The 22,649-nt window shown below is 44.4% G+C and overlaps 1 protein-coding gene across 1 annotated transcript in view; it reads left to right on the forward strand.

Moving 5' to 3' along the window:
- LOC124606060 (facilitated trehalose transporter Tret1-like) overlaps positions 1–22,649 on the forward strand; it is a 57,080-nt gene that overhangs the window by 19,126 nt on the left and 15,305 nt on the right. Inside the window, 2 exon segments of the mRNA XM_047138022.1 lie at positions 7,259–7,479; positions 17,690–17,902. Of these exon segments, the coding sequence (XP_046993978.1) occupies positions 7,259–7,479; positions 17,690–17,902 (434 nt within the window).

Genomic DNA, 22,649 nt, shown 5'->3' on the forward strand with positions numbered 1-22,649 from the left:
GCAGCGGTTTATGTGCCGAAGCGTGGACTCGTCGACGGAGAACGTTTAGTCTATAGTGACAGGCATAGTTCACTTAGTGATGCAGTTACGACTGTGCAGAAAACATCGGGAAGTAAATTATGTGAGGTGTTAGCGGGAAGACCGTTAGACGCAGAGAAAAAACAAGTAACATACCGGAGTGGGTAGATATTAAGGTACCAGTGATACTAATATTTTTTTATTTACACCCTGTACTATAATATGAATTTGTATTAGATGGCGCTCCCGTAGGTATTTAAAAACACGCGCGTATACTAATGCAACGCTGTGTCAACATTTCTAATCAGTTAGTGAAGTACTTTCGGAGATTTAAGATTATGAACAATCAAACATTTACATTGTTATTTACACAGATAAGACACACGGAAGCGTAGAGTCCTACTGATTTTATAATTCGATTGTAATGCCCTTTTTGGCCTTGCAGGAAATCGCTTGTTTGTGGTGTCTGTTCTGTATTAGTTTGTAAGCAAGGTCTAACTTTTTGTCTCTTCCTTTCAGTACCTCTTTATCGAGTCCATTGGGGAGGATTATTCCTTATAAGTATTTGAATTTATCTGTCCTTTCAGTCTTGCATATTTTAGTGAGTTTGTCACATGTTTCACATACCATTTGAACGACTTTTTTGGTCGAAGTGATGTGGAACGAGACAGTTGATGGGATATTTATAAATGATTAGTGTTTACTTTTATGAACATAAAGTATTATTTTTTAGTCCCACTCGTGCAGTGACACTTAAATGGTACGTCTTTTTTAAAAAAGAATTCACATGCTACCAGTTTTTAAATAGAAATTCGTCCATGGAACAGAAGGAATTGTCCAGGAGAGATGGTTTTAGGTTAGATTTAAAACTTGCTTTGCTGCAAGGGAGTATTACTGCTATTTTGGTACCTGTGCTTCATATATTCCGTCGTTTCATACAAGACTTGGAGATCCGTTTTAGGAGTTATCTTATGCAAGATCTCCAGCATTATTTGCGCATGATTCCAATTTCTGGTTAAGAACGAAAGGTCATCTGCAAAAGGTAAAGACTCGATTTCAGGTGGTATCTTTCCTTTCTAAGGTGCATTCGTCTTATTCCTTTCAAATTAAGAGCCTCCTTCCACGTTTTCATTATTTTCTCCGAAACAATATTGAAGAGAGCTGGGGATAACCTGTCTCTTTGCCAGACCCCTGTCTTCATTTCAAAGGGCTCAGGAATTTCTCCAAAAAATTTAATTTTAGTAATGGTGTTGTGACATTTTAGTAATGGTGTTTGGCTGGGCTTAAAAGGAAATTTTCGCCCCGTTTGTAACATGGATGAATGAATTAACATTTAACTTAATTTTGTGCCAGTATTAGTGAAATGCTGAAATAGATGTCATCTATAGTAAAAAACAAGACAGAAACTCTATGAGAGATCTTGTTATGAGCAGTTTACATATTCGTGTACCGAGTTGAAAAAAAGATCTTGTTGGATACAGTAGGAAAAGGGGCACCCAAGAAGTAATCAGGACCGGGCTGCTTACCCTTGTAGTTTTATAGGATATTCTAGAGGCTGTTGATGCACTATTGGACGACTATATGTCAAGAGCTCATGACACCAGAGATGCAACTTCCGACTTCCTTTGTGAAAAGTATCATCATCCCAATCCGTAAACCTCAAGGAGGATCACCTGTTATGGACTACCGACCATTAACTATGTTGAACTGTGATATGAAAATCTTCACACGTCTACTCACAGCTCGAATTCGGCGTACGATGTCTCGTGTCCTCTCAATGGATCAGGCGTCGATGGGTGGGACGCATAATATGCGCGCCGCCCTGTGCCGCCACAGGGTCTTGGTTGCCATCACTAAGGGTCGTCACGTACCAGGAGCGCTTCAGTCAAGCATTTTATAGCATCTGTCATATGTACTTAACCGCTGTTCATCAGAATATGCATTACCCGGGTGCTGTCGTCGAGGTGGTACTCCGTCTCCTAAGAAGCGCAACATCGAAAGTGCAAACGAACGTCTCCTTCCCCGTGACAACGCCAGGTCTCACGCAAGTCTGCGCACCCGCGAGAAGCTTACGAAACTTTAATGACTGTTCTTCGTCATCCACCGTACAGACTGGACCTCGCACCTTCAGACTTCATCTGGTTGGCCCAATGAAGCATGCGCTTCGCGGGAAGCAGAACGTGGATGATGGGGAGGTTATTCATGCAGTAAGAAATGGTTCAAATGGTTCTAAGCACTATGGGACTTAACATCTGAGGTCATCAGTCCCCTAGACTTAGAACCAGTTAAACCTAACTAACCTAAGGACATCTCACACATCCATGCCCGAGGCAGGATTCGAACCTGCGACCGTAGCAGCATCGCGGTTCCGGACTGAAGAGCCTAGAACGGCTCGGCCACAGTGGCCGGCTTCATGCAGCATGACGTTGTGTCTGACGTCGACCAGTGGAGTGGTACCATGAGGGCATACATGCCCTCTAGGTACCACAAGGCCTTCGCACTGAAAGGAAATTATGTTTAAAAATAGGGCTTTGTAGCCAAAAGATTGGGGAATAAAATGGTGTACTGGAATCCTGAATAAAATCAGCCTGCTTTCGGAAAAAAGGAGTTTTATTACTTATTGGACGACCTTCGTATAATGGCGAAAGTATTACAAATTTATGTTGATAAGATATTAAAATGCCCGTATATTGTCAGAACCCAGCGTTAGCAATCAGGCAGAGTCTTGGACAGCAAACTCCTAGGAATTCCACGAATGCACTGACCCAGCGCGTGCTTTTGTCAGTGCTAGCTTGCCAGTTCAGGGTCCCTGGCCAGTGACATTGATATGTGCTATCATTTTGCTGGACTCGTCAGTTACGCGGACCTTCGCTCAGTCTCGTCTAACGTTGATTAGGAACATTCACCACTATGTTTCAGTACCAACCGATCTTCCCCGAGGTCGGCATCTAGCATTTTCTCATTCTTCTGTAAATCTTTCGTGTCAGTGTATTCCAGCCATGAGCTGTTATTCTGCTACTAGGGTTGGATAAAAGTGCAGCACTGCCGTAACATGATGGATGCACGTCAAATGGAATGCATGCTGTTTGTTGCTGGTAGCAGAAGGTTAGTCAGTTAACGTCGTGCAGCGAGCGGCGGCGGCTGTGTGAGTCAACTGGAGTGTGTACTTTCTGAAAGTGCGAGAGGACAGTTCAAGCGTCCTACAAGACGCCCCACTGCAGCCTACTAGTGCAATATCTCGCGACATGACCCTCGTCCCACGCTGAGAAGAAAGTGACTGCACATTCAGACACTGCAGCCCATCGTCCTTCATGTCAATGCACGATACTACACGGTGAACCCCGTGTTGGAGATCCTGCGTGTATGGGGGTGGGAGGTACTGGAAAATCCACTGTTTTCACCTGATATGACGCTTTGAGATTACGACCTGAGTCTCTGAGATTACGACCTGTTCACCAAAATGAAAGAACCTCTTCGTAGCCCGTACTACAACACAAGAGAAGACATTATTCGCACCATAGGCGGTCCTTGCGAGGCATCGACAGAGGTGGAGCCACTGACGCTGTACGACGCCTTCCATCTGTCTTGGAGAACGTATTGGAGATGCGAGGCGATTATATTGAGGGCATGTAATAGGATGAACGTCTGTCACTAACGTCTGGTATGTTTTATAGCAGTGTTGTCACTAATTTTCATCCAAGCCATGTAGTTCCCTCATATTTACTCTGCCTCTTGTAGGATTGCAACTATTACATTCTTCTCGAAGTGTGTCATGTATCTAGCACGCCAGCTTGAATAATTTAGCCCTGGCTGGCTCTTACGAGGATGTCAATAATTCTGAGAGAATGTCGTCTTCTCCAGGGGCCTTGACTCGATTTACGTCTTTCAGTGGTCTGTCAAATTCTTCTCGCAGTATCATGCCTCCCACCTCATCTTTGTACACTGTACTTTCTCTTCCCTTTCTATAGCATTACCTTCAAGTTCATTCCTCTTACACAGCCCTTCTATATAATCCTTAATCCTTTCAGCTTTTCCTTCTTTCTTTACTGTTTCCTTGCCATGGTCCTGCCTCCGTAATGTCCCTGACCCGTGACAGTACGAGATCCGTGGGATGGGTGAACTTGAATGTTCATTATCACACGTCAGCTTTGACCCAGGATGTGCTAAGTGACGTCGTTTGTTAATTAGATGGAATTTTGAAGCGTCCAGAGATCAGACATTACTTTGGTAGTCCTAGTAACAAGAGAATACTTTGATTGCAATTTATGTGAACTATGAATTATATAAAAATGAATTCCTTTTAGAAAATAAAATTTTTGCCTGCTGTGCTAATTCCTTTTGTCTTTCTGTTCTGCTATCTGACAGAGCGAGGTGGCGCAGTGGTTAGCACACTGGACTCGCATTCGGGAGGACGTCGGTTCAAACCCGCGTCCGGGCATCCTGATTTAGGTTTTCCGTGGTTTCCTTAAATCGCTTCAGGCAAATGCCAGGATTGTTTCTTTGACAGGACACGGCTGACTTCCTCCTCTATCCTTCCCTAATACAATGGGACCGACGAACTCGCTGTTTGGTCCCTTTCCATAAATCAATCACCCAACCAACTGTTATCTGTTTTTGGATTTCTGTACAGTAAACTCGTATGCCATGAATAGCTGGGAGACTCCGAAGGGTAGGTTCAGCAGCCGAATTGGAAAGCTTTTCCCTATCTTTCGCGCCTTAGGCACCTTACCTCCGCGAAGTATAAGCGCTGTGTGCGTAAGTGTAAGTGACGGTGATGGGTGAGTCATGTTCGTGTTGGACATCATGAGGGAAGGGAGAGGGTGAAACCCGTTGACGGTACAAAGTCTATTCGTCTTGAAGAGCACAAAAGGGACCACCGAACTTAACGTTTCCATATGACACTGCACAGAGGTTTGGAACTGAACTGAGGGCTTTTGGCTCAAAGAATGGTTATCAGGGACTCCATTCAACATCTCTCCTCTACCCTATACAGTGAAGGCAAATAGGAACATATCAAAGCGCATACGGTCACCCATCGAAACACGGACTACGCGCATTGGTGTTTAACTGTGGTGATCTGACGTTGTGTCACTCGGCACGGCGCTCGACAATGTATCGGTAATGGTCCTCAATGTTGAGCTGTAAAGGGCAAATGGTATTTTTGATAGAAATTACACTGCTTTGCGCTCATTTGGTAGTTTTCTGCATTTTTGATGTTATATCGTGTTTCTCCGGCTCTTTCGTTCTTGATATTTCACCAGTACTGCTAGGTACTTTAGATTTTAGTTTGTCCCCGTTATAAAACCCCGATTACCCATGTTTGTCCCGTCATCTTCAATATTTATTTTTATGCATTTGTACGATTCTGTATCTGATCTTTGTATTGTCATGGCAAGTGTAATCTTATTGATTGCTAATTTCAAGCCATGTTTGTGTAGGACCTTCCGTCCCTTTACGACGAACCTGCACCTATCTGTGAACATTGTCCCAGCATATCTTCAGTAGGGAGGCCGAGCGAAACTTACTTTACGTGAACCAGGCTGCAATTAAAGTCACTAAACTACGTTTCGGGAGAAAGTTTTCACACGGAACGAAATTTTGTCCTTAATTAATATATCCCTGAAACTTAGGTGAAAAAGTATCACTGCCAAACCCGTGCTAGTCGTAACACAGTCACTCACAATACCTTTCACTCACGTTAGCAAGTGTATGGTGTTGCATTTCCCGAAAACGTAATAGCTAAAAAAATACGGATTGTTTTTGACTGAGAATCCTCGCCAAATATTAAGTCTGTCGGTACCTAATGCAGTCACAGCTTTTAGCCACTGACCTGCTCACTACTCCACGCGCATTTTATGTCTTTTCTCGTCACAAAATTCACTTAAAAATTCCGAAATTTCTACACACCCATCGGAGTAATTATGCCGTCACTTTACCACACTTTTGATGTATGAAACCCTGCTAGACCCGGCAACTTATCATTTCTATCGGAACTACTACTACACACGTCCGAACTGTTTCATGGCTGGGCTCCGACTTCTCCTCTAGAACACTCTAAGTCTTCTCTACTAGCAGAGAAAGGCGCGCGAAGAATATTGCTTTACCATTGGTCAGTTTACTCGACAGCCAGTAGCAAAACAACATTCTCCCGCGTCAATCCGCGCTTTTCATCAATAACCAATCGCAAAATAGTAAACCTAACGACTGCACTTTTTACCGACCTAATTATCTAATATGCTGAAGTTTTGTTTATGCATAACGTTATTTCCTACTGTTATTTATACCTGAATTAACTTACCCTTTACCATAAAGTTACTTTACAAATCCATTCTACAAAAATCCCCTTTGTCCATATCCATACTGCTTCGAAATGTTCCCACACTAAATCCCACTACATAACTCGTTAAACAATTATCTTCATATTTTCTGGTATACCTTCCGGGATGTAAGGTCGTGGTCCATGAAACTCTTCAGCTCCTAACGTTTCGTCCAGAGCTGCGCTGGACATCTTCAGAGGGGTGTTTCTCCTCCGGTGAGTCTTGCCGACTCACCGGAGGAGAAACACCCCTCTGAAGATGTCCAGCGCAGCTCTGGACGAAACGATAGGAGCTGAAGAGTTTCATGGACCACGACCTTACATCCCGGAAGGTTTACCAGAAGATATGTCATCCGGTCGTGAAAGCTTTCATACTATCTTCATATTAACCTTAAACCACACTCACGCATCATTCATACTGCTAAAACACATTTATAACATTTTACCTACACAAAAAGACATAATAACACTTTATGAAAATACTAGAACTGTTTATGAAAAACATTCTATTACTTTAGTGCACCCTAGTGGGCACAATCGAAACTAAATCAGTCCCCTATCCAATATTGCCCTCTATCGGCTGATACATAAACTACGTGCGCGTCCAGTGTCGCGTCACCATCTGTCACTATCCAGCTCTGAGACACATCTCCCACTCAACCGCCTCCCAGGCAGGATCGGTATAGGGCGCTACGCCTCAACCTTGGGATTGGTCAAAACCGACGAGTGATACTGGACGCTATTGTTTATCCCATGTGGTTCATGATAAACCACCGCTGGGATATGGCATACTTGAGATAACTTATGGCCTCTCTTCGTCGGTGAATTGAGGCCATTATCAAGACTAGAGGGTGCGCTTAATTTATTGTGCAAAGTGGGGGCTGGACGGAGGTGGTGGCTGAGGCCCCGTGCGTTCTGCGACAGGTATACTGTACGTGTACGTGGTGGGGAAGGCGGTGTCGCTGCAGACGCTGGGCCTGGCGTGCGGCGCGGTGCCCGTCGCCTTCACGGTGCTCTTCTTCTTCGCGCCCGAGACGCCGCTCTACCTGCTGGGCCGAGGCCGCCGCGAGGACGCCATCGCGGCGCTGCGCTGGCTGCGGGGGCCGGCCGCAGACATCTCGGGGGACCTCGCCGAGATGGACGAGGTGGGCGCTGTAGTTTCTACTGTAACCTACACCAGTACATTGACACTTACACAATGAGGTGACAAAATTCATGGGATAGCACATATATGCACGCCGGTAGTATTGCGTACAAAAGGTATAAAAGGGCAATACGTACATTGCCGGAGCTGTCATTTGTACTGAGATGATTCGTATGAAAAGTTGTCTGACGTGATTAGGCCAAACGATTGGAATTAACAGACTCTCAACGCGCTAGCTGGAGACGCATGGGATATTCCATTTCGGAAATCGTTAGGAAATTCAATATTCCGAGATCTACAGCGTCGAGTGTGTCGAGAATACAAAATTACGATGGGTGTCCGTAAAATAAGGTTCCCAATTTTTTTCTCAGTCTAAAAGATGTTTATTTCATGAATGCGTACATTTTTGGAAAGCTCAGAATTCAACCTTTTTTTCTACGTAGTCGCCGCTGAGGTCAATACATTATTGCATGCGGTGTACGAGCTTTTGAATGCCCGAGTTAAAAAAATCTGCTGCCAAGCCGTACAGATACCTGAGAACCGCTTCTTCCAGCTCTTCTTTGTCGCCGAAATACGTTCCATCCAGGTGTTTCTTCATGTCAGGGAAGAGGTGGTACTCACCTGGGGCAAAGTCCGGGCTGTAGGGTGGGTGTTTGACAATATCCCATCCAAATTTTGCGATGAGCTCGTTGGTAGATTTAACTGTGTGCGGTCGAGCGTTATCCTGTTGCAAACGCACCCCGTTGGACAGCATACCCATCCTCTCATTTTGAATTACACTGCGCAATTTTTGCAGTGTCTCGCAGTACCCGGCAGCGTTGATTGTTGTACTGGTGGGCAAGAACTCGCACAACATTACCCTCTTCCTGTCCCAAAACACTGTTGGCATCATGGATCACCGAGCGCAGCTCACACCTGGCGGGCGAAGCGTGGGGGAGATCCATCACGTACGGCTGCCAAGCCAAGACTGAGCTCCGCAGGCAGTTCGCTAGGGAGGAGATTTGGAGTGGGGGAACAAAGGTACACTGCAGAATCGCGGCGTCCACCGTTACAGCGCTTTTCAGGACTGTAGCGCCATGGGAGCCTTATTTTACGGACAACCCTCGTACATACTACCACTGTTAATGCAGTGGCCGATGGCCTTGACTTAACTACCGACAGAAGCAGCCTCTGCGTACGGTTGTCAGTGCAAACAGACAAGCAACACTGCGTGAAATGACCGCGGAAATCAATATGGGATGTGCGACGAACGTATCCGTTAGGACAGCGCGAAGAAATTTGGCATTAATTGGCTATGGCAGCGGACGAGCGACGCGAGTGCCCTTGCTAAAAGCACATCTCCAGCAGTACCTCTCCAGGGCTTTTGACCATATCGGTTGGACCCTAGACAACTGGAAAACCGCGGCCTGGTCAGATGAGTGCCGATTTCAGTCGGTAACAGTTGGCAGAATCCGAGTGTGGCGCAGACCCCACGCTTGTCGTGAACAAGACAATGTGCAAGCTGGTGGTGGCTCCATAATGGTGTGGGCTGTGTTTACATGGAATGGACTGGCTCCTCTGGTTATGTTCGGCTACTTGAACGGTCATTTGCGGCCGTTCATGGACTTCATGTTCCGAGACAAGGTGGAATTTTCATGGATGACAATGCTCCATGTCACCGGAGCACAGTTTTTTCCGATTGGTTTGAAAAACATTCTGGACAATTCGAGCGAATGATTTGGCATCCAGACCACCTAACATGAATCCCATCGAACGTTTATGGGACATAATCGAGAGGTCGCTACGCACAAAATCCTGCGTCGGCAACACTTTTGCAATTATAGACGGCTAAAAAGCCAGCATGGCTCAGTATTTCTGCAGGGGACTTCCAACGACTTGTTGAGTCCATGCCACGCCGAGTTGTTGCGCAACGCCGGGGAAAGGGAGGTCCGACATGATGTGAGGAGGTGTGTGTATTGTCCTTAGCAAGTTAGATTAAGTTATATTTGATGGTGTGTAAGCCTAGAGACTGATGACCTCAGCAGTTTGGTCCCATAGGAAATTACCACAAATTTTCAATTTCTTGATCGGCAGCAGAGAGTGGTTGAAGGACAGTGAAACCACCAGTAAGCAGCAAGAAGTTGGACGTTCGTACCTTGTCGCTGACCAAAGGGATCAGTCTATTACCGGCGAACTGTGACAGTTCTGACGACAAATGGCAATGCTGCTGTAGACACAAGTGATTGTGATCATACTGTTCAGTGAACATTGTCGAACATGAACGTGGGGCTGCACGTCACATGACCCCACATGTTCCACGTTGACATAATGACATAGTCAATTACGACTGCAGTGAGCACGGTATTGTAGAGATTGGACTGCTCATTGGAAAAGTGTCTCCTTTTCAGATGAATCATGTTTCTCACTACTGCAGGTCGATCGTTGCGTCCAAAAACTTGTCATCTAAGTGTATGGCTGCTCGAATCATGCAATGTACCAGGAACACAGGTCAGTGTCAGCAGTATGAGGCCGTCCACCTGAGTTTACATGGAACTTGTGGTAGCAATCGAAGGTACTATGACACCTGTCGATTACATGATCGTTATGACAGACCACCTGCATCCATTCCTGCTTGATGTCTTGCTCGACAGTGATGGCATCCTCCAGCAGTACAACTATCCATGTCACAAGGCCAGTAATCGTTTACAGTGGTTCAAAATGGTTCAAATGGCTCTGAGCACTATGGGACGTAACATCTGTGGTCATCAGTCCCCTAGAACTTAGAACTACTTAAACCTAACTAACCTAAGGACATCACACTCATCCATGCCCGAGGCAGGATTCGAACCTGCGACCGTAGCAGTCGCGCGGTTCCGGACTGAGCGCCTAGAACCGCTAGACCACCGCGGCCGGCTACAGTGGTTCGAGGAGCTTCATAGTGAACTTAGTTAGATGACTTGGCCGCTAAATTTACGTAATCTGAAGGTGATGGAACACATATCTTGGACACTATCGAGAACCAGCAGCGTGCCCACAAGTCAGCGTTCCATAATTTATGAGAACAGCGTGACCATTGCGTGGACATCTGTTAGCACACACACCCGCAAACATACCAAGCAGTTGCGGAATCCATGTCAAGAAATATCGTTGCTGTATTGAAAAAAAAAAAAAGTGTGTGAAATCTTATGGGACTTAACTGTTAAGGTCATCAGTCCCTAAGCTTACACACTACTTAACCTAAATTATCCTAAGGACAAACACACACACCCATCCCCGAGGGAGGACTCGAACCTACGCCGGGACCAGCCGCACAGTCCACGACTGCAGCGCCTAAGACCGCGTTGCTAATCCCGCGCGGCTGCTGTATTGCGTTCTAATCACGGACACTTACGTTACTTTGCAGGTGGTTATAATGTCTTGGCTCACCAGGATAAAGTCACTATTTCGAGATAATCAGATAATAACAAAGTCATCGGTTCCACCTCGATTGTTTATTACCTCCCAAGTTTTGTTCATTGTATATCCACAGCTGGCCAGTTTCGGGCTAATATGCACGTTTTCAGTGCAATATGCACATACAGTCAGTGAGAGCTTGTTGATGCATAAAAATATTGGCTCTCAGTATCCAGCATGACGGAGCCGAAAGAACTGTCACGATAATTCCGAATACAGTCACAGTGTTCATACATGTCACTAGTATGTCAGAATGGAATCTTCGTTTTCTGATATATAAACAGAATTTTAATTTATAAATAAAATCTGCAAATACTGTGAATTACTATAAGATATAATAAGTGCTGATATTTGTAAGCTTACAATAAATTGAAATTCAGTTCCATTTTCTCTTTATAAGTGCCTTTCTTAATGTTGCTTACAACATAGTAAATATTTTCCAGTTCCACACTTTTAGAAGGTTAGGTGACCATAACTTTTGATGTGCACAGCTGTCTACATCATATTTTCCTCGACATCAAAAGACGTGTGGTAGCAGCGCCTTAATCGATTCCGAAAAGTTCTTCCATGACACATTCCGCAAGCTTTTTAAACAATAACGAAAAGTATAATGCTGGCGACAGCGTTAAGTTTGAATCCGGACATATTTTTACTTTCTCTTACAAGGATAACTGAACGAAACATAAGGCGCCAATTTCAGTCCAGATCCTTAGTTGTCTCTCTTGTTCAGAGGTGGACCAGTGGTCCTCACATTGAACAAGCAAGCAACTGTCACCCTCTTTCATGATGTTATCGGTACTGCTGGAGGCAGGTTCCACTTCCCATCCAATGTTATCAAATTGTATCTCTTCTTAGCAGCGCCTGTGGTAATATACAGATTATGTGTCTGGGCCCAGAGATTAGGTCTGCTGAAGCCATCCACGGCGCTAAGAAGGATACAGAGTAAGTATTATACTGAGGCGTATTGATGCGGTAAGCACATCAGCGTCTGATGATTTGTTTTCATAATGGGGCTTCGTCCCCGAAACTTAGTACTTTGTCAAAAGGCAGTCATCTTTTGACTGAGAAAGTAACAAAGGCACAGAATTGAGAAAATAATTTGTATTTTTTAAAAAGTGCCGTTTATACTTTCGCTTGGCGTGTAAGGCAGTCAGTTCGAAATTCGATCTATTATAGTCCAGCTCTTTCCACCTAAATAGCAAGCGATCTGGTATTGCGGCAGAGCGGGTCCAACTAAGGAATATTTCACAGGGAATTTCCAGCTTCTGGATTTGGCTTACAACCAATGGAGGTATCCTAGAAAACTTCAGCGTAACGGGAAATTACAGCTATTATTAATGTATTCCTGGGACAATAGATTCTAGACGAAAATATGAATACTAATGCGTTTTTGAGTATTATTTTGTGTAATGTGGTGAAATCGATAACTGGTTCGAAATTTGTAGCGTAACTATTCGCACACACTGCATCCACGAGCGTATGTTTAAACAGTAGGGAGGTAAAAAACTCAGAGATTGAGAATTTTCAGAGTATGGAACATACAAGAGAGATTAAAAATTAGAAGAGATACGAAATTGTCACAATTATGACGTGAGGTAGAGATATGATCGAACGCCGAATGTGACCTCTTTGAAAGGAAGTGTTCACTTGACTAATGAGAGATCGCCCCGTATATGCACAGATTGTCTCGGTGGAGAGGCAGACATTCAAAGCAGAGATGTCATTGAGTTGTTAAATGACATAGAAAAGGCACACATCCTTACAGTGTTATGGGACAGAACGTCATAACATGCTATGGTGTAAAATACAACGTATGACGAAAAAAGAGCAATACCCTGGAGGGGAGGAGGAAATGATATGAAACTTCACAGGCTGAATGGCCATTTGATGTTACTTCTGCGATTACAAAATCGGGCAAATTTACGAAGAACTTGGCACTATGAACACACTTATTAGTATTGTGTCTCAACCCCCTCTGACCTGGATGCACGCACTGATTCGTTTGCGAAGGGTGTCATTAAACCGTTGTAACTTCTCCTGAGGCAAGTTGGTCCACAACTGTTGAAACTGGTCCATAGTGTACTGGATGTTGGCACTCGGACAGTTGTCCAAGTTCATTCCACACGTTTTCTATCGGGGACAGATTTGGGAGCTTGCTGTCCCCGGGAGTACCTCAATATCGCTCAAACAGTTCATGGTGTTGATGAGGTCCCATACTCCGAGGAGCAGAGGGGACGATGCGGGAGACCCGCACCGCCGTACTAGGCAAGGTCCTAGTGGAGGTGGTTTGCCATTGCCTTCCTGCGACCGAAAGGGGGATGAATGACGATGATGAAGACGACACTCAGTCATCTCGAGGCAGGAAAAATCCCTGACCCCACCGGGAATCGAAACTGGGACCCCGTGCGCGAGAAGAGAAAACGCTACCGCAAGACCACGAGCTGCGGACAGACAGTTCATGGAGACATGCGCTATGTGTAGACAAGCATTGTTCTGTAGAAAAGTAGCTCTACAACGCTGCGCATTAGAGGTAACAGGCGAACCGCACGACGTCCGTGGCGTACCGTTGTGCTGTCAGAATTCCCTCAATCGCTACCAGCCGTGATGAGAAGTCTCACCCCATGACACGTCTTCGCTGGTCATCGGGGCTCAGTTCCAAGCGAGACTTACCACTGCAGACAATTCTACTCCATCCAATGAGATTCCAGGCCGAAGACGTGTCTGAAGAGCCCCAGACAGCGGTGCGATACCAACTTGACTGTGGCCCGCCATACGGCCCGCCAATCAGGAGTGCCATTTCACTTCATAACAAAACCCCTTTGGTTGTCATCCACGGCACCATTACAGCACAGCGGTACTTCGACGACATTCTACGCCCCGTTTTGTTGCTCTTGATAGCAAGCCATCGTGGGCTTACATTTCAGCAACAAAATGCCAGGCCGCATGCCGCAAGAGTTTCTACCATTTGTCTTCGTACTTGCCAAACCCTACCTTGCCTAGCGAGGTCGTTGGATCTCTCCCCAATTGAGAACGTTTGGAGAACTATGGGCAAGGCCCTCGAACCATCTAGAGATTTTGACGATCTAACTCGGTAATTGGACAGAATTATCCTGAGGGGGACATCCAACAGCTCTATCAATCAGTGCCAAGCCGACCAACTGCTGGCATAAAGTCCAGAGATGATCCGATCGTTATTGACTTGCTCAATTTTTGAAGCTCTTTCTCATGAATAAATCACCCAATTTGCCTGAAATTGTAATCATTTGTTTGTCGCTATGTATACATCACATCTACCGATTTCCATCCAATTCCGACAATTTTTTCGTGGTTTGTCCTTTTCTTGCCTCAGTGTGTGTTATTCAGTTGACAGAACGTAGTCCATTAACAAGCACACGCAGAATTTCTATACGTATCGGTGTTCCACTTACAAGGATATAGTGAACATTACGTATATACGTTCTCTTGTTATTGTCATTTACAAAGGATGCAACACCATCAAGTGCAGAACTGATATTCATCGTGGAACGGAATGCGATGACGTTCATCAGCAGTACATACTTTCCGCTGACGGCGCCACTCCAAACCCTGTTGTTTGTGTTGTGATGCTAACGACAGCCTACACATGGGGTGGTAATTTCACAGTCCGGCTGTTGCAACTCCTGTGGTGCGGGATGACACAGAATGTTGCCGGCAGTCCATTACTTGTTCTCGGACGACAGGCGTAGATTAGAAGGGGCTACGATGTGCTTCGAGCACAATACGACGAACCTCCTTTGTGGTGGTCAGGTGTGGCCGACTGGAACCTTGACGACGAATATGCCTGCCGTCATGTTCCCGTGCAGTCCAGTTCGGGCCACTGTGACGTCCTAGTGCTCCACAAATCTGGATGAGGCACGATTCGATCAGACACCCAAATTGAGATCCACAGTCAGGCCCTTTTCGTACTTTCAGATGCTGATAAGGTTGTCTCAGACGAGTTCGCGGCATCTCCGTGTCCTTTGTAGTGATTGCTCAACATGTGACGCTGCCAACGCCACTGGAACTCCTGATAACACAAACAACACCAGTGCACTCTGCTGGTCGTTCTATCTGCCACAGAGAATTGTTTGGTTGGTTGGTTGTTTTGGGGGAAGGGACCAAACAGGGAGGTCATCGGTCCCATGGGGATAGGGAAGGATGGGGAAGGAAGTCGGCCGTGCCCTTTCAAAGGAAGCATTCCGGCAATTGCCTGAAGCGATTTAGGGAAATCACGGAAAACCTAAGTCATGATGGCCTGATGCAGGTCTGAACCATTGTCCTCCCAATCAGTGTGCTAACCACTGCGCCACCAAGATCGGTGGAATTGGAACTTTAGTGACTTACCTATCTGCTGATGGTGTTTAGCTACAATTCCATTGCCTTGTCTTCTGAGTACTTAACTTTTTTTCGTCAGGCAGTGTGTTATGCACTGTAGATGAAATAGCAGTTGTGTTATTTCTTTACTTAGGAAACTGATATTGTGAATGAGCAATTATTTCTAGTTTTTATAGGGAGCAGATCTCCAGCGGTGCAATAGCTTTGCGCTGTGTGGCGTTCTAAATATAGGAAAGTATTTACCGAATATTGTGAAAAATCATAAGTTAACAGAGTAGTTAACCGCTATGTAGAAGTATTTAGTGAGCTCACCAGACAAAAAATTAGTCACTTCAGCGGGCATGTACAGATGAATCGTTAAGACTTTACAGATGGCACAGCGATCAAGTGACGTGCTCAACTCTACGTGCACTGCATAAGGAAATAGCGATCACTGAGACAATGTTTAAAGTGGTCGTTGTACGTAGATATGGGTAAATGTAAGGACGTGACAGAGCTGCAAAAAGGGAGGAATCTAGTTTGGTCGGGCCCAAGGCCAGTTAGTGTGTGAAGTTGCTGCTTTCTTTGGTGTTTCGTGGCGGACTATTCTTTGTGTCTACAAGCAGTGGTGTAACAGGGCGTCAGAATTATGGTCAGAAAAGAACCTGACTGAGAGCGTCCGGAGAGACGTTCCACGACTTTTGAATCAAAATCGCTGCCACACCCGACGAGAATTACTGCAGGCAGTCAGTGACGGTTCATCCCAACCTGCTATCGAGAAAATATTGCTACTGGATTTGTACACAATCAACATTCGGAGCTAGTCACTACGTAAGAGACCACTGCTACCCCTGAATTTGCGCTCTGCCAAAACTACCGCTCGATAGTTTAGGTACACTACGTAAGTGATGTGAGTGGTAGGATTACAGGTAGTGTTAGTAGCATTGGTAGGCAAACAATCATAAATGAATGCTTGAGAAAGGAGCAACTGGGAGCCGACGACTTCTCTTTGTTTTTTGTTTGTTTGTTTAAGACGCAATTAGAATTGTACATCGTTTAGTGTTAGTCCATTGCTTATTTTGTGTCCTTTCAAAATATAAATTACATTTTGTAAGGAAGAAAAGTTAGTAGATAGCGTAAATTCCGCGCTTTCTTGTAATTGAAGCAATTAAGTTTCGTGCAAGTAGACTTTGCATGCGCAAACTTAAAAAAATGCATGTAATTAATGTTATTTTGTACTCAATGGAACATTCTTAAAAAAAATGTTCAAATGTGTGTGTGAATTCCTAAGATACCAAACTGCAGAGGTCATCGGTCCCTAGACTTACACGCTACTTAAACTATCTTATGCTAAGAACAAAACACACATCCATGCCCGCACAATCCGTGACATGGCGCCTCAAACCGCGTGGCCACTCCGCGCGGCGAACATTCTTCAACACGATCAAAGACAAGACTTCCCTGTTATTATTAATAAATGTGAAAGCTGTTTATAAATAACAGAAACATGTTTTATATAAGCTCGAAGTATTCAAGCCATGTTTAACATGTTTTTTTCGTTTTTTATTTTACCTTTTTTTTGAGGAAATTGCATTTTCCAGCGCCAAATGGTAAGGTATTATCACTTCCTTTTACTTTTGCTACAAAATTTCACCGTTCCGCGTTACAAATCAACAATTTTCGAATTAAACATTAAGCAAATATTCACGATTTCATTTTTGCCATAAATAGTGTTTATTTCTACGTAACAGATTGGAGGATAAGTATTTAGAGCAGAAATGTTCCGTAGATTACGCGGCCCTTTATGTATGCTCAGTCGGTATCGAGACAGTCCACCGCTTCCGGTTTATAGGGGAAACTAGTAAGACACTGATCACAAACGCAAACAAAGCGATTGAAATGAGTAAGGTCCAATAGGTGTACAATACGCCTAACTCACAGGTAACGCCGTTATGATCTAACAGACCAAACCTACTTGGAAAACTTCTGTAGTCTACCCTTAGCTATGATAGCCTACGGTAGTTTTACAACTATGCTCATTCCTGTTTTTCATGACAACAGCAAAGATTATCGGGCAATTTTCTGAATACTCGCTCACCCTATTACATCTCGACTGGCCTGCAAAGTCTCCTGGCTGGAACCCATAGGAACTCAGCGGGACATGGAACAGTGGAAAAAGGCGGACACCCGCGTCCCCGCAATTTAGTGGAATTGCGCGATCAGATCCTCAGCCAGTGATTTAACCTGGACGTGACGTATCTGCGCCACCTTGTGGACTCATTTCCTAGTCGAATCCAGGCGGTTATCAAATCCAAGGTTTGGAATTACACCATATTAAAAGATAATTGTAAGGATTTCTCTATGGGTGGCTAATTCTTTTTCGTCTGGTGCGCTTAGTTATTCTACGGTCGCTTCTAGTTACGAGGTGCTGCTTGTATCTTTGGCAGGTGATAACGTCGGCGAAGCAGCGGAAGGGCGGCGTGTTGTCCCTGGTGAGGTCCCGCGCTGCGGTGAAGGGCCTCGCCACGGGGGTGGGGCTCATGATCTGCGAGCAGCTGTCCGGCGTCAACGTCCTCATCTTCTTCTCCGTCAGCATCTTCGCCAGCGCCGGCATCGCCCTCGACGCCAACACTTGCTCCGTCATACTCGGCTGCGTTCAGGTCAGTAGTCTCTTTTCACTGGCTTTTTGCTGGAAGCAGTACGTCCATTTACAAGTGCAACATCGTAATACACCAAAGAAGGGGACGCAGCCATTTTTCTCCACCTCCATCGTGAAGTGAATATTCGGATGGATTCAATTCAGATGTCCTATCAGGCCACACAATAAAAGTTCCTAATACATATCTGAGAAGAAAAAAAAACCACTCAGGTTTCAAAGTAGCCGACTTCAGGGAACTTTTCTCGAAATCTTCCACAAACAGGCTGCCTATAACAGATAATATACGTTAATAGTAGCTCAGACGGCTGCCCTGCATTCACTGAGGGTGGATCCAGATATTGTTCTCTCACTCGCGGACATGGGCTCTGTCACAGTTGTATTAAGCAAGCAGAACTACGTTCAAAAGATTCAGTGTTTACTACCTGATTCAACGTATCGTAGCATCGGTGTTGGGAGAAAGGACTCCCTATCGCATCTCCATTTGCCTGCTCACAGAACTGGTCACTGAATATAAAGCATGTGGCAGTCAGCACATGTGAAGTAGGTTCGTTAATTGAACACCAAACCAAACGTCAATTAACCTTAATGAATCAAAGAAAAGCGAGTGGCTGAGATCAGACTAATTCAAACGCAACCTCCCTTGTCGACGTAAGAAATCCTGCGAGTCCTAATGAGCTCAACGGAATAGCGACATGTTTGGTGTACGGTATGTCAGAGTACGAATGTTACAGTAGATAAAATATGACCCCTTTCTTTGTGAATCTTCGGAAGGCCATTTAATCTAAACGCCACAGAACAACAAGAAATAAAACACTTGATGTAATATCTTGCGATAAGAAACTCTTTTTCGGGAGTGTGTTATCCTTTCTCCCGACACTTTTCGTTGGGTCAACACCGATGCTACGATACGTTGAATCAGGTAGTAAACACTGAATCTTTTGAGCGTAGTTCTGCTTGCTTAATACAACTGTGACAGAGCCCATGTCCGCGAGTGAGAGAACCATATCTGGATCCACCCTCAGTGAAAGCAGGGCAGCCGTCTGAGCTACTATTAACGTATATTACTTTTGGACGAACATAGTCCAGTCAACACTTAACATGCGTCTCTCCTAACTTTGTAGTTTAAAAACAGACTTTTCTTGAGAACTTATAAAATAAATAACAAGTAAATACTTTGGCGTTGGTTCAAAATTTAAACTATTCTTCGTCCAAAGCTTTCTCCCCGAGACTGATCACAGAGCGTTGAGACGTAAAATTAGACTTCAAGCCACGGAAACGTTCAAACTTCGTCGAAAGCTGGGCAGTTGCAGAACGAAATTCCTTGTCAGACTGCGACCAGAAAGCACTGTCCAGCCGATCCCTGGGTAATGCCGAAATTTTCGAATCAGTCATTAAATGAAGCTGAAATAATTCCTTCGAAACAAAATTCAGCTATCGGTGAGTATCGATAACTCTTGACGTTGCTCACATTTGATTGTGCTTTGTTATTTTCCGGCGTATGGTCTGCGTACCGATGTTTCCACTTTCCTGGCATAGCGCTCCCTGCTTGAATTTCTGCCTTGAAAATGACAGGGTTTGCACCATTCTAAATATTAGCAGTTGTTGAAATCGTCACCATACTGCAGTCCCATAAGTTATTTAAACATTTTGTACATCGGGAGAAATTTAAGCTTAAAAAAAAAGGTTCAAATGGCTCTGAGGACTATGGGACTCAACTTCTGTGGTCATCAGTCCCCTAGAACTTAGAACTACTTTAACCTAACTAACCTAAGGACATCACACACATACATGCCCGAGGCAGGATTCGAACCTGCGACCGTAGCGGTCTCGCGGTTTCAGACTGTAGCGCCTAGAACCGCTCGACCAATCCGGCCGGCTTTAAGCTTCAAATTATAGATTTGCATTCGTATTAAATAACTTGCTAGTCAGACACAGTACGACGATTAGAGATGTTACGTATCGGCAGAACTCAATTAGAAGCTTTTGTGGATGATCCTATCGAAATAATGCAGCTACAAAAGAAGATATTCTCTTGATCTATTCGATGGATTCTCATTGTCGATAAACGACAAGTCTACAAGCTTCTGGATTTGTCGCCAGAAAAATTTTGAACACTGTAGTTGTGGCTGACACACCGCTCGCCCGGCAAAACCCACAATACTACACGTATTTACATAATGCTACAAAAACAACAGGTATGAACACTCTACATGATTCGCGCTTTTCCACTGATTCCTTCGCGCTGTAAAAAATACCACTTTCATTGCCTTCAGGAAATCTACCTTTGGTTGCACATAAAACTTGGAACGAATGAAACTACACAAACATTACCACTAGCGTAAGTATTGTACATGAACTGGGTCGAGAATTGCAAGAGATTTTCGGTGATGACGTTAGGTTATTGCTGAGACCATAGATTTTTGGGTTATTTTCATCTTATTCAATGAACTGTGAATATTAGCTAGCATTATTTGCTGTTATCCCTATTAAAGCTAATGAGAATATTGTCGCTACAATTATTGTTTTGCAGTCTATTTTACACAAAAATCCTTTTTAACTCTCAAAATCAGTGTTCCAGCTTATAACTCCGACTGTACTGCTGTAATAGAAATTCCGAAGCTGTTTTCTAAAAGGGCTGTTCAAGCGCCATCAGTTGACGCTTGGTTCGTTAAGTTCGTTTAAAGTGTTACGAATTTACTAATTTTTAAAGTAATGAGTAATTCAAAGTCAACATTTAAACTACATCTACATCTACATGATTACTCTGCAGTTCGTAACTGAGTTCCTGGCAGAGATTACATCGAGCCACCTTCAGTCTGTTTTTCTTTCGTTCCACTCTCTAACAGGGCGCGGAAAAATCGTTCCGTGAGAACTACGATTTCTCTTATTTCATTTTGATGATCATTCCTCCTTTTTTAGGTAGGCGCCAACAAAAAATTTTGACACTCTGAGGAAGAAGTTGGTGACCGGAGTTTCATGACTAGATACTGCCGCAAGGAAAAATGCCTTAGTTTTAATGACTGCCACGCCAACTCGCATAACTTATCTCTGGCACTTTCTCCCCTATTTCGTGATAACAAAAAAAAAGACTTACCCTTCTTGGACTTTTTCGATGTCCACCGTCAATCCTATCTCATGCGGGTCTCACTCAGCACAGCAATAGTTCAGAAGAGGGCGGACAAGCATAGTGTAAGTAGTCTCTTTAGTAGGACTGTTGCACTTTATAAGTGTTTTACCAATAATTCGTAATCTTTGGTTTGCTTTCCCCACAAAATTATCCACGTGATCGTACAATTACGTTACTCGTAGGTACAATCCTTAAGTATTTAGTTGAATTTGCAGCGTTTAGATTTGTTCGTTTTATTCTGTAACCGAAATTTAGGGGATTCCTTATAGTACTCATGTGAATGACTTCACACTTTTCATTATTGAGAGTCAATTGCCACTTTGCGCAGCATAAGGATATCTGGCATAAATATCCCAGAAATTTAGGGGTTTCTGTGTAGTACTCCTGTGAATGACTTCACACTTTTCATTATTGAGAGTCAATTGCAACTCTGCGCTGCATACGGATCTCTGGCCTAAATAGTTTTGCAGTTTGTTTTGATCATCCGATGACTTTACTAGTTGGTAAATGACAGTGTCATCCGGAAACAATCAGAGAGGTTTCTTCGGGTTGTCTCCTAAATTGTTTATGTAGATCAGGAAAAGTAGAGGGCCTACAACACTACTTGGGGAACGCCAGATATTACTTCTATTTTACGCCATGACTTTTCGTCCATTAGTACAAACAGTGTACTATTATATCTACAGAGTGGATGCTTTGTCGTTTTTCCCAGCCTCATTTCTCCCTTTCACGTGGTGCCAATTTGTAATATATGTTTTCATTAATATGGATTTTACTTATGTAGCAGTCGTATAATGATTTTCGAATTCTGAGTTTACTCTGTGACGGCACTGTCACACAGCGCATGGGACAGCAACGGTCACTCGCCCGATGAAACCTACTCACTATAGTCCTTCAGACTACCTACTGTCCTTACGACAAACCACCTGTTTTGTGCCCCGCATATTCTGCAAATAGCAGAGCTCGGTATGTCGCCCGCTGGTCCGACAGCTTCAACCGCCACCTTCTCATGAGCTCTGTCGTCTCCCAGTACATAAGTTGAAGAGCAAAGGAAACTGGCACACCTGCCTAATATCGTGTAGGCCCCCCCGCGAGAACGCGGAAGGGCCACAACACGACGTGGCATGGACACGACTAATGTCTGAAGTAGTGCTGGAGGGAATTGACACAATGAATCCTGTAGGGCTGTCCATAATCCGCAAGAGTACGGGAGGGTTTGAGGTCTCTTTTGAACATCACTTTGCAAGGAATCCCAGATCATGTCTGGGCAGTTCGATGGCCAGAGGTAGTATTTAAATACAGAATATTCCTGGAGCCACTCTATAGAAATTCTCGACATGTGGGGTGTCGCATTGTCCAGCTCTAATTGCCCAAGTCCGTCGGAATGCATAATAGACATGAATCAGTCAGGATGCTTACGTACGTGTCGCCAGTCAGAGTCGTGTCTAGACGTATCAAGGGTCCCATATCACTCCAACTGCACACGCCCCACACCGTTACAGAATCTCCACCAGTTTGAACATTCCCCTGCTGAAATGCAGGTACCGTGGATTCACGAGATTGTCTCCATACCCGTATGCGTCCATCCGTTCGACAAACTTTGAAACGAGACTCTTCCGAT

This window comes from Schistocerca americana, chromosome 3 (assembly GCF_021461395.2).
Source record: "Schistocerca americana isolate TAMUIC-IGC-003095 chromosome 3, iqSchAmer2.1, whole genome shotgun sequence".
In the NCBI taxonomy this organism is placed as follows: domain Eukaryota; kingdom Metazoa; phylum Arthropoda; class Insecta; order Orthoptera; family Acrididae; genus Schistocerca; species Schistocerca americana.